The following is a 12,038-nucleotide window of genomic DNA, read 5'->3' on the forward strand; positions in this document are numbered from 1 at the left end:
AGGGTAAAATTAAAAGCAAAGGTGTCGATGTTCAAAGTGCAAGAGGGGAGAGAGCATGTAGGTGGAAAGAGTACATTTTCAAAAATCATTTGAGGAAGTGGCAACCAAACAACTATTCAAGTTAGTTTGTAGAATTGAGTTGAGACATACCATCAGACTTTCAGAAAAGTATAATCCACACAGTCCAAGGATAGAAAGGGCAGATAACTGTGAGAAATATTGCACAATCAGCTTAACAACTCATGCATCCAAGAATAATAAATTGAAACAAGGAAAAGAAAACAGAATCTGTTAGATGATCAGTTTGGCTTTAGGAGCAGTAAAGGTACCAGAAACGCAGTCATGATGTTGCAGTTGATAGTGGAAGCAAGACTTGAAAAAACTTTTGACACAATAGGCTTTGTCAATCAAGAAAAAGTGGTTGACACAGTATCATTGTTAAAGACATTCAAAATTCTCAGGAAAATAGCACTTAGCTGTAAGGAAAGCCAGGTAATATAAAATATGTACAAGAACCAAGAGAAAAATGGATGACCCAAGAACAAAGTGTTCAGATTAAACAGGGTACAAGAATGGACATAGTCTTTCACTCTTACTGTTAAATCATACATAAAAGAATCGATACATGCAAAAGTGCAGGTTTGTATGGAAGCAAGTTTAGACTGGGGAAACTGGAAAAGGAGGATACTGAAAATTAGGTGGCCTGATAAATGAAGATTCTCTACAGAATCAATGAGAAAAGAAACACGGAAAACACTGACAAGGAGGAATGGGATGGTTGTCATTTGTTAAGACATCAGTGAATAATGTTGCTGGAGGGAGTCATACAGGACAAAAATTGTAAGGGAAGACAGACTGGAATGTAATCAATGAATAATTAGGGATTCAGTTTTGGGACACACCAACCCAGATGACTGATGGCCCCTCCATGCACACACAGAAGTACAATGATGTATGATCTATCTGCCTAATGCAAGAGAAATGTACCATACATACAGACATGGTTAATAAGAAGGCAGATGGAGAAATCACAGAGCATGAATCTGAATCACGTCCATTTCAAATAATAGTCCAGTGTTTTACGCACTATGCCACCTCCATGTGAATCTGCAAATGTCAGTAGTGGTAACTCTACAACAGATTCTTGTTGCTGCTGGGTATACAGTACTTATACGGATTGCAAATCATTTAACAAATTCAGGAGAAATTCCAATAGTAATGGGCCGTTTTAAATTAACCAAAACTTCAACTTAAGGTAATATTCATTTGAAAAGAAATGCTATTAAACGTTTTGCAAATTTGACTGCTGATTTTCTGCAGTTTTATTTAGACTGCTGCAACGGAGTGTGCGAATCAGCTAACCGGTTTAATTTTCCCTTCATTACCTCATGGCGTTCACCAAACTTTTTCACAATATTTTGGATCTGATGAAATGGTATATTGTTATTTAGTTCTCGGCTAATGGGCTTCTTACGCCGCCGTTGGTCTCTTAACTACGAAAACATTGTTTCGCCTATAATACAATATAAAATTTTCATTTATTTACCAATACAGCTCTATTGTAAAATTACACAATTGCTAATCCGTTCAGTATAATACAAATACAGGAAATATCTTGTGACTCAAAATATGTAGGTTTTCCACACGTTTGTTATGCTTAAACATTTTTACGCACTTTATTAAAAATTCGGTATCCATAACCTATTCTCTTGATGACAACGCACGATGGAAATCGGCGTTTCTAGGAGGATTTCAAACTATTCATGACTTCTGAGCTATACTATGATCGATGCTATAACGTTATTGAATATCTTAAATGGAACAGTGTGGAATCCCTGTTTTCGTGCTTCACATCATTTGCCATTGCTACCGATGAGAGTTCATCACTGAGCCACTGACCAATTCTCTCCAAAACCTACGGTACAAACTAGGAAGTACAAAGGAAATAATATCTCTGAGATGCAAAGATCTTACGTGTGCACCATGTTGTCTTCTATATGATTTTGATAAAATTTTTGAAACTGTGAACGATTTTTATGGGATCAGAATGTTATTTAATATTTATTAAGTTGGTGAATGTGGTTTTTACCATTTTATTCACTTTTCAATATCATATTTTTTTCTTTATCATAACCTCTTGGATGCGTTGCAAGAATAAATAATTGTGTATAAAGCAGATTTATCCTTTTACGGAGGTTCCAGATGACTAAAGGGTTTTCTTCCCACATCACTTTCTTACATGCCAATAATGATTGGGCAAATGATTCAACAGCAGACAAACGAACGGGGGCCACGGCTTCGAATCCCGTTTGTATCTGAAGTTACAGAACTGCTATTTCCATTTGTTACCAATGTTTGCTCATACTTAGCTGTAAACAGAATTGTTTTTGTGGTATTTTTTCCGTGTAAAATGTCTTCAAAACTGACATTCTCCACGAGCATCCTACAATACTGAAAATAAAAATTAGGCATCAGCGATTGTGTTCTAACAACATAGAGTGCTAGGGGATGACGCCTACTGCAGATATTTGTACATCTTAACTCCGTGTGCATCAGATCACCTGAAGTTTAGTTGGAAACTAGACGCAATCTATATTTTACACAGCATACAAGTTGACGCGCTTTTTGTACTCCTCTGATGACAAGACACTCGTTCGTTCCTGTATTGATGGTGTGAACGTTTGCGGCTATTGCTTTTCAGTAAATAAAAAAATAATTTGCGGCACGTAGTTCTCTGACGATTTGAAGATAGGAGACGTATTTTCCGTTGCACTGTGTAGTACAGTGATCTGATAATCAGCGGATATGGATATTGTTTGGCGGCTTAGCTCAAATGAATTCGAATAGTAGTTCCCTTTTGTGTCTGAAACTTCGCCTATATACAAAACCGCCGGAATAAATGTGTCATAGTTTTAGGAAATAACCGCAATATGAGGAACCACCGTGAAATTAGCCCAGTGGAAGCGAGTTTCCATGGCGTAACATTAATTGTAATGGGTTCCCTTTCTTTTAGCATTATAGATTCTGTCTGATGAAGTGAAATTTCCTATTTACATAAGGAAATTAGCTATGATAATGTGATAAGGATTGAAGTCTCCTGATACGGCAAACTATAGGTCGTCAAGGTTAGCCGAAGTAAATTATTATTCGTCTTATACATTATCTGGCGCATTACTGTTTACTCAGAGCATTACATGCTAACAACACGTAGCCCGTAGCTCCGAAACCCTAAGGAACCCTTACATGCAACGAGACACTAGGATACGCAATGAAGCTATTAAAGCCTACTTGGGTTAGCCACGATGGTGAGTTCTCAATATGAACGTTTTTTCAATACATAGAAAATTATGAGCTCCACAATGAACTACGACAAAAAATTATCACTGTATAATTAATAATTTTTTTCAGAACTTCCAATTTTCTCCGTTGACATCCATCCTGATGGATCCAGGTTTGCAACAGGAGGACAAGGTACTATTATGTGATGTATTTGGTATAATATGTTTGTGAACTTAATGTAAATCTTGTGTTTGACCAAAAGCATTTATTTATATGAACAGGACACCACTTCCACGGTGCAAGTGTACAAGAAAGATGTAGTAGCATCAGTGTGTTTTCGTAAAGATCTGCACCAAGAATAGAATAGATTTATTCACCCTTGAGTACAATCGAATGCACATATTTGTCTCTGTTATAGCCCATTAAAAAAATTTTGTGTGTGCATTCAGCAGCAAATGCACAGTATATTAATTGTATACATATAGATCACAAAGGACTAAGAATGTATTAGCCACTGCATAAAACTATGGTGCATAAGGGAACCAGAAATGAACAGTTTGAAGCTATTTGATTTATCAACTATGCAGAACTATGTCCAAAAGAATAAATGGATTAAGAAATTGTGAACTGTTGGTTGGTTTGTGGGATTGAAGGGACTACACTGCTACAGTCATCGGCCACTGTGAACTGTTAACAAAAAATTTGACTCTCAGAACATAGACCTTTTGAATATCACAGTTGTCAAGATGGTTTTTAGTTTGACACATTTGGTCCATGACAGTGCTACCAGTAGTTGGCTTTGCCGTTAGTTTATTTCTATGTGCTTTATGATCAATTGACGGAAATCGCAATTTGTGGACTATTACACCAGCTTTGTGTACAACAGCATGTTACCCATGTATTTCATCTTTTTGCAGGTGGAGATTCTGGAAGAATTGTTATTTGGAATATGGCTCCAGTTGTTAGTCCAGAAATTGAAAATGATGAAAATATACCAAAAATGTTGTGCCAAATGGATAATCACCTAGGTATGCTTACAGCCTACACCTATTTGTTTCTTTCATTTTTTTTAAGGAGCTATTTCTTACAACAAAATTTCAGATTAACATAAACTGTAATGATCACATGGTTTCTCAAATTTTCACTGCAATAACTGCAGGTGGTTCATTTTAAGTGACTGCTCATATATACATGAAGCTTGGTTTGTTCTGCACTCTGTACATCATAGATTGAAACTTCCTATGGGTTGACTCTTACACAGTAGATTACAGCAACCAGCCACTTTTTACAGTGCTATTTATTTATTTATTTAAACAGCACCGTTATTGATTATGAACTGACAGATTCATCTTCAGATGGCTAGTTCACGTTTTACATTAGCTTTTGCCTTTTGTTTCCCCAACGGATGAAATTTCATTGGGGTAATGGTGCATTACAATCAAAACAAGATGTGAGGCAATGTCTTTTTTACTATAATTGTGCCTCACAACAATTTTAAGTGAAGTAAAGAAATTATTAAAGGAAGACATTCCGGTGAGTAACCGAAACATTCTGTAACTTTACAGGTGTCTTTGCTACAGGCTGTGTCCTTCCTAGTTCTTGGTAAGGGTTATTTAGTGCGCACATCCCCACACTTCCTTTGTTTCTGCATGCAATTCTTCCAAAATTTTCATTGGTGATTTGTCTATTATGTAAAGTAAAGGCCTATAGCAGTTAGAATAATTTGAACAATGCAAAGTGATAGCCTATAAAACAAAGAACATGAATGAAAAGTGTTTGCTGCATACAAGGATAAATTTGATAATACTGATGATTATGTAATTCCAATCCCAAAGAAAGCAGGTGTCGACAGGTGTGAAAATTACTGAACTATCAGTTTAATAAATCATGGCTTCAAAATACTGACACACATTATTTGCAGAGGAATGGAAAAAGTCGTAGAAGCCGACCTCAGGAAAGATCAGTTTGGATTCCATAGAAATGTTCGAACACGCGAGGCAATACTGACCCAATGACTTATCTTAGAAGATAGATTAAGGAAAGGCGAACATACGTTTCTAACATTTGTAGACTCACTGAAAGCTTTTGACAATGTTGACTGGGGTAAAATAAAAGGAGAGAGAGGCTATTCACAATTTTTATAGAAACCAGACAGCAATTATTACTACAAGAGTCGAGCAGTGCGAAAGGGAAGCAGTGATTGAAAAGGGAGTGAGACAGGGTTGTAACCTATCCCCGATGTTATTCAATCTGTATATTGAGCAGGCAGTGAAGGAAACAAAAGAAAAATTTGGAGTAGGAATTAAAATCCATGGGAAAGAAATGGAAACTTTGAGGTTTGCCAACGGCATTGTAATTCTGTCAGAGACAGCAAAGGACCTGGAAGAGCGGTTGTTTAGAGCAAAATAACTGAGGATTGTCGAAGTAGAGAGGATATAAAATGTAGATGGTCTCTGGTAAGGCAACTGTTTCTGAAGAAGAGAAATTTTTTAATATCAAGTATAGATTTAAGTGTCAGAAAGTCCTTTTAGAAAGTATTTGTATGGACTGTAACCATGCATGTTAGTGAAACATGGACAATAAATAGTTTAGACAAGAAGAGAATAGAAGCTTTCAAAATGTGGTGTTAGAGAAGAATGCTGAAGATTGGATGGGTAGATCAAGTAAAATGAGGATGTACTGAATAGAATTGGGGAGAAGAGGAATTTGTGGCACAACCTGACTAAAAGAAGGGATCGGTTGGTAGGACACATTCTGAGGCATCAAGGGATCTCTAATTTAGTATTGGAGGCAAGTGTGGAGGGTGAAAATCATAGGGGGAGACCAAGAGATGAATACACTAAGCAGGTTCAGAAGGATGTAGGTTGCAATAGTCTTGCTTTTAGAAAAGTGTTACAAGAAATTTGTTACATATGCCATTATGACTAAATGCTTGTTCCAGATCACAGCAGATAGTGCTCAAAGTAAACAATTTCAATGTTATGGAATACTGTACATAGAGGACAGACATCAGGTATTATTTAAATGAAAGCTCCATGATTAATTGCAACATAATTCATTTTTTTATAGTTTTGTGTTATCTTTTGGAGATTTCTGCTGAATTGATCACACAAATACTACTATAGACAGAAGGGCAGGTGCTAAATACCAGTCCAGAATAAAGTATCTTGAACTGTTGTACCTGTTCAGTGACAGAGGGTCCTCATAACTCTATCAGTCTGTGTAGCTTTCATCTATCTATGATTCAAGACCTGGAGTGACAAGAAATAATATTTTAAAAACTTTTCGCTTCATGAGTTGTTTGTTTAGTGAACATGCTTAAAAGTTCAGGATCAACACGGAGATAAATGGAATCTTAGGTTCATAAGAGAAAGAAGATACCTAGCGACAGTAGTACAGGAATAAAACTAAACTCAGAACAAGATACCAGTAAACATAAAATTCATGAAGGTTCAGTGCTACATCTATTTCAGAGTTTAATCCACCTAAGTGATCTAACATTGACCTCAATGGAGTGTTCAAAAACTCTTAATTCTTCTTGAAGAGATTAGCATGTTCATCAAAAGGCAGCTTCGTCTATAGCATACGTATTTCAGGAGACTGTTGAACAGGCCTACTGCAGGTTCACACTAAAAAAAAATTCATGTTCTGAGTTGGGTTGATGTGGGGGGAGGAGACCAAACTGCGAGGTCATTGGTCTCATCGGATTAGGGAGGAACCATCCCGGCATTTGCCTGAAGCAATTTAGGGAAATCATGAGAAACCTAAATCAGAATGGGCGGACACAGGATTGAACTGTCATCCTCTCAAATGCAAGTCCAGTGTGCTAACCACTGTGCCACCTCGCTTGGTCATGTTCTGAAATTTCAAATGAGTAAAAAAGAATCTTCTGGTACCAGAAATAGATACTAATGATCATGTGCAAGGTGAAATAGCATGTGTAAAATTACTTGGTGCTCAGTTGGCTAACAAACTAAAATGCCGTCAATACATATGCCTACATAAATTAATCAAGTTACTCAGCTTACACCCCTCCCCCCCCCCCCTTTCCTCTTCTTCCCCTGACTCAGTTGTATCATTCATTATATTGTCTTGAAAAACTAGGTTGCTATTTTGTGTTGTGTACTGTTCGCAGCCTCATGTTGACCTAGGAGATGCGAAAATGTCAATATGGTAGTAGTCGCGGATATTGGCCCCTTGTAGAACTCTGCCCATGGGTGAAAATCAGCCTCTCTTAATACTTCACTTCATAGGCTGTATGGATACAAGGCGTACTAATGTAAAATGTGTTACTCTTTTATGAGACTTAAATGTACAGAGTGAGCACAAAGTCTTGCCCTGATTGTAATAATAACCGTTTGACATAATGATTTACATTTTATGCTGTTACTTAGGTTAGTGTTACTAGTTTTTTTTTTAAGACCACTTATGTTAGTAAACCTCAACAGGTACTCCCTTGGTAGCTCGGAGAATGTTGAGGCGGTATTCCAGTTCCCGCAAGGTGTTTCGTAACATGTGTTCTGTCACAGTACCCACAGCAGCTTGTATCCTAGCCTTCAGTTTGTCATCGTCAGCAACTGGTGTGACAAAGACTGTCCTTGATATAGCCCCAGAAAAAAAAGTCAAGGGGCGTAATGTCTGGAGAGGGGAGTAATGTCAGTACTGGTGGATTGGAAGGAGTGCTATACCATGACAGAGTCTTCGTCACACCAGTTGCTGACGTCAATGAACTGAAGGCTAGGATACAAGCTGCTGTGGGTATTGTGACGGAACACATGTTACGAAACACCTGGCGGGAACTGGAATACCACCTCGACATTATTCGAGATACCAAGGGTGCACATGTTGAGGTTTACTAACATAAGTGGTCTTAAAAAAAAAACTATTAACAGTAACCTATGTAACGGCATCAAATATAACTTATTATGTCAAACAGTTTTTCTGTTATAAATTTTTATAATCAAGGTAAGACTTTTTTCTAAAATCATTGTCAATGCAAATGTAACATGCTCCTTCATGGCAGCTGCTGATACATGCGACAGCTCGTTTTTTTTTTCCTAACAGTTCGTGAGCACTATTTAGCTACCAACAGTGAAAATTAGAATATCTCCCACTTAGACATGCCGGAACACCTCTTTCGGAGGAAGTGATAGGAAGAGAAGAGCAAGTAGACGAAGATGACAAGGGATGTGACATTCTGCAACAAGAATTTGACAGAGCTCTAAAAGAACTACGGGACAACAAAGTAACGGGTGTTGATTAGATTAGATTAGTACTAGTTCCATATATCATGAATACGACACTTCGTAATGGAACGTGGCTATGTGGCTATCTGTCAGACTTTTGATGCTATTAGGTAAGTGACTAAAGACTTTTGTGGCAGCATAATTTACCCCCTTCTGAGCCAAAGTTAGATGTAACCTTGAGTAGTGAAGATCATCCTTACTCTTAGTGTTGTAGCCATGTACACTGCTATTACTTTTGAATTCGTTCGGATTGTTAATAACAAATTTCATAATTGAATATATATATTGTGAGGCTACAGTGAATATTTATAGCTCTTTAAATAAGTGTCTGCAGGATGATCTTGGATGAGCTCCAGTTACATACTTTTGTGCAGCCCCAGAGTATGATGCCATACAAAAACAGAGAATGAAAGTAGGCGTGGTAAGCTAATTTACTCAGATGTACATCGCCAAAATTTGCAACAACCCTAATAGCATAAGTAGCTGAACTCAAACGTTTCAGCAGATCCTCAGTGTGCGTTTTTTTTCAGTTCAAACCCTCATCAATGCATACACCTAGAATTTTGAATATTCTACCTTAGCTACCGATTTCTGGTCGAAGTCTATATTTATTAATGGTGTCATTCCATTTACTGTGTGGAACTGTATATACTGTGTTTTGTCAAAGTTTAATGATAGCCCATTTCCAGAGAACCACTTAATGATTTTCTGAAAAACATCGTTTACAATTTCACCGGTTAATTCTTGTCTGTTGGGTGTGATAGCTATATTTGTATCATCAGCAGAAAGTACCAGCTTTGCATCTTCGTGAATATAGAATGGCAAGTCATTAATATATATTAAGCACAGCAGAGGACTGAAGACCGAACCTTGTGGCACCCCATTCTTGATTGTTTCCCAGTTTGAGAAATCACCAGTTTTTTGCATATTATGTGAACTGCTTATTTCAACTTTCTGCACTCTTCCATTTGAGCACTGTCCCATTCATACCACAGTACTTGAGCTTATCTAGAAGTATTCCATGATTTACACAATCAAAAGCCTTTGATAGATCACAAAAAATTCCAACGAGTGACTTCCGGTTACTCAGAGCATTTAATATTTCATTAGTGAAAGTATATATAGCATTTTCCGTTGAAAAACCCTTCGGCAAATCAAACTGACATTTTGTTAAAACTTTATTTTTACAAAGGTGTGAAGCTACTCTACATTACATTACTTTTTCAAGAATTTTGGATAAAGCAGTCAGAAGAGAGATTGGGCAGTAGTTGTTGACATCAGACGTATCCCCTTTTTTATGCAGTGGTTTAACAATGGCACACTTCAGTCTACCTTACTTCAGAGAGCTATTACATATGTGGCTAAGAATCCCACTTATTTCTTGGGAACAAGCTTTTATTATCCTGCTGGAAATGCCATCAATTCCATGTGAGCATTTATTCTTAAGAGAGTTTATTATCTTCCTAATTTCAGAAAGAGAGGTGGGTGGAATGTCAATTGTATCAAATGGTGTGGGTAAGGCCTCTTCCATTAACTGCCTTGCTTCTTCTAATGAACATTTAGATCCTATTTTCTCTATAACATTTAAAAAATGATTATTCAAAATGTTTTCGACTTCCGGCTTGTTGTTTCTCAAGTTTCCATTCGCTTTGATGGTGATGCCATCATCCTGTACTCTTGGTTGCCCTGTCTCCCTTGTAATAATATTCCAAATTGTTTTGGTTTTGTTATCAGAGGTATTAATCTCAGACATGATGCACATACTTTTGGACTTTTTAATAACCTTTCTTAATGTAGCACAGTAGTTTTTATAATATTTGACTGCTTCTGGGTCATTACTCTTTCTTGTTGTTAGATACAGTTCCCTTTTGTGGTTACAAGAGATTTTTATTCCTTTAGTAAGCCAAGGTTTTTTTGCGTGGTTTCTTATAATTAGATTTAACTACTTTCCTGGGGAAACAGTTTTCAAATTCTCTTACCAGTGTATCATGAAATAAGTTATATTTTAAATTAGCATCGGGTTCCTTGTACACCTCATCCCAGTATAACTGCTAAAGATTTTCTCTGAAATTTCTAATTGTTGAGTCATTAATTGAACGCACAGCTTTGGAGGGTAGTTTTGAATTACTGAATGGAGCTGTGTCATATACTGTAACTAGCTGAGCATCACGATCAAAAAGGCCGTTCTCAACAGGACAAGAATTTTTGTTTTTAAACCTATCTTGGTCTATAAAAGTGTTATCTATCAATGTGCTGCTGTCCTTTACTATCCGAGTAGGAAAATTAATGACAGATGTCAAATTGAAAGAACCGAGCAAGACTTCCAGGTCATTCTTCCTATTACACTCTTTCAGTGAATCAATATTGAAGTCCCCTCAAACAATAATTTGCTTTCCCCTATCTGACAGATAGCACAACAAGACATCCAAGTTTTCCAGGAATAAATGAAAGTTTCCTGAAGGGGACTTACATACTGTTACAATTATAAAAGAGCCCTCCTTCAGTTTAAGTTGACAGGCACATGCTTCTATATGTTGCTCTAGACAAAACTTTTTTGTATCTAAGCTTTTTACACAGTGATAACTTTTGACATATATGGCAATTCCTCCTCTCACCTTATTCTCTCTACTCATATGTGCAGCTAGTTTATAACCACTGACATTTTCCTTTTCCATATCAGACACAATGTGATGCTCAGACAGGCATAGTATATCTATTACATTACCAGATTCAATGTCATCTAAACAAACAAGGAGCTCATCTACTTTATTCTTCAATCCCGGAATATTTTGGTGAAAAATGGTAACATTATTATTTACTTTCCTCTTGTGAGAATTTTGTGAGTTTCGGACCTCTTTAGCACCTGCCTGCCTGAACTTCTCAATGGACACTGAGAACCAATAAACTAATAAAAAAAAACTGCAGAACTAATAAAGAATGCTGGTGACAGCTTGAAAATGATGCTGCTTAAACTTATTGGGTCCATCTATAACACAGAAGAGATACTGACGGACTTCCGGAAATGTATCATTGTTCCTACACCAAAGAAGGCAGCAGCTACAAAATGTGAACAGTACCGAACTCTAAGCCTAATATCACATGCATCAAAAATTCTCATAAAAATAGTCCTGAAGAGAGCTGAAGAGAAGGTGAAGGATATGAGTGAAGATCAGTTTGGTTTCAGAAGGGGATTGGGAACAAGAGAGGCAGTTCTGGCATTGAGACTAGTTATCGAAAAGCAATTACAGAAAAATAAATCTACTTATGTTGACTTTGTAGACACAGAAAAGGCATGTGATAACATTATCTGGCAAGAGATGTTCAGAGTGCTGAGGAAAAGTGGAATAAAGTACAAAGACATCCCTGTGAAAGTCGGTTTCTATAAGAATGAGGTAGCAGTGATTAGAAACTGTCACCAGGAACAAGAAGCAAACATTAGAAAAGGGGTAAAACAAGGATGTGCTCTCTCTCCTCTTATATTCAATGCTTACGTCCAGGAAGCTATAGACCAAG

At 37.0% G+C, this 12,038-nt stretch overlaps 1 protein-coding gene across 2 annotated transcripts in view; it reads left to right on the plus strand.

The window, feature by feature from the left end:
* The first annotated feature begins 2,372 nt into the window (after nucleotides 1-2,372).
* Nucleotides 2,373-12,038, plus strand: part of LOC126438151 (protein HIRA-like) — a 212,736-nt gene continuing 203,070 nt past the window's right edge. The window contains exons 1-3 of one of the 2 annotated variants that reach the window (XM_050090526.1): nucleotides 2,373-3,305; nucleotides 3,409-3,471; nucleotides 4,197-4,307. In XM_050090526.1, the coding sequence (XP_049946483.1) occupies nucleotides 3,269-3,305; nucleotides 3,409-3,471; nucleotides 4,197-4,307 (211 nt within the window). In that variant the 5' untranslated portion in view covers nucleotides 2,373-3,268. Of the gene's footprint in view, nucleotides 3,306-3,408; nucleotides 3,472-4,196; nucleotides 4,308-12,038 lie in introns of those variants that run through there. The other variant, XM_050090527.1, reaches the window with a different exon arrangement.

This window comes from Schistocerca serialis, unplaced genomic scaffold (assembly GCF_023864345.2).
Source record: "Schistocerca serialis cubense isolate TAMUIC-IGC-003099 unplaced genomic scaffold, iqSchSeri2.2 HiC_scaffold_1261, whole genome shotgun sequence".
Classification (NCBI taxonomy): Eukaryota; Metazoa; Arthropoda; class Insecta; order Orthoptera; family Acrididae; genus Schistocerca; species Schistocerca serialis.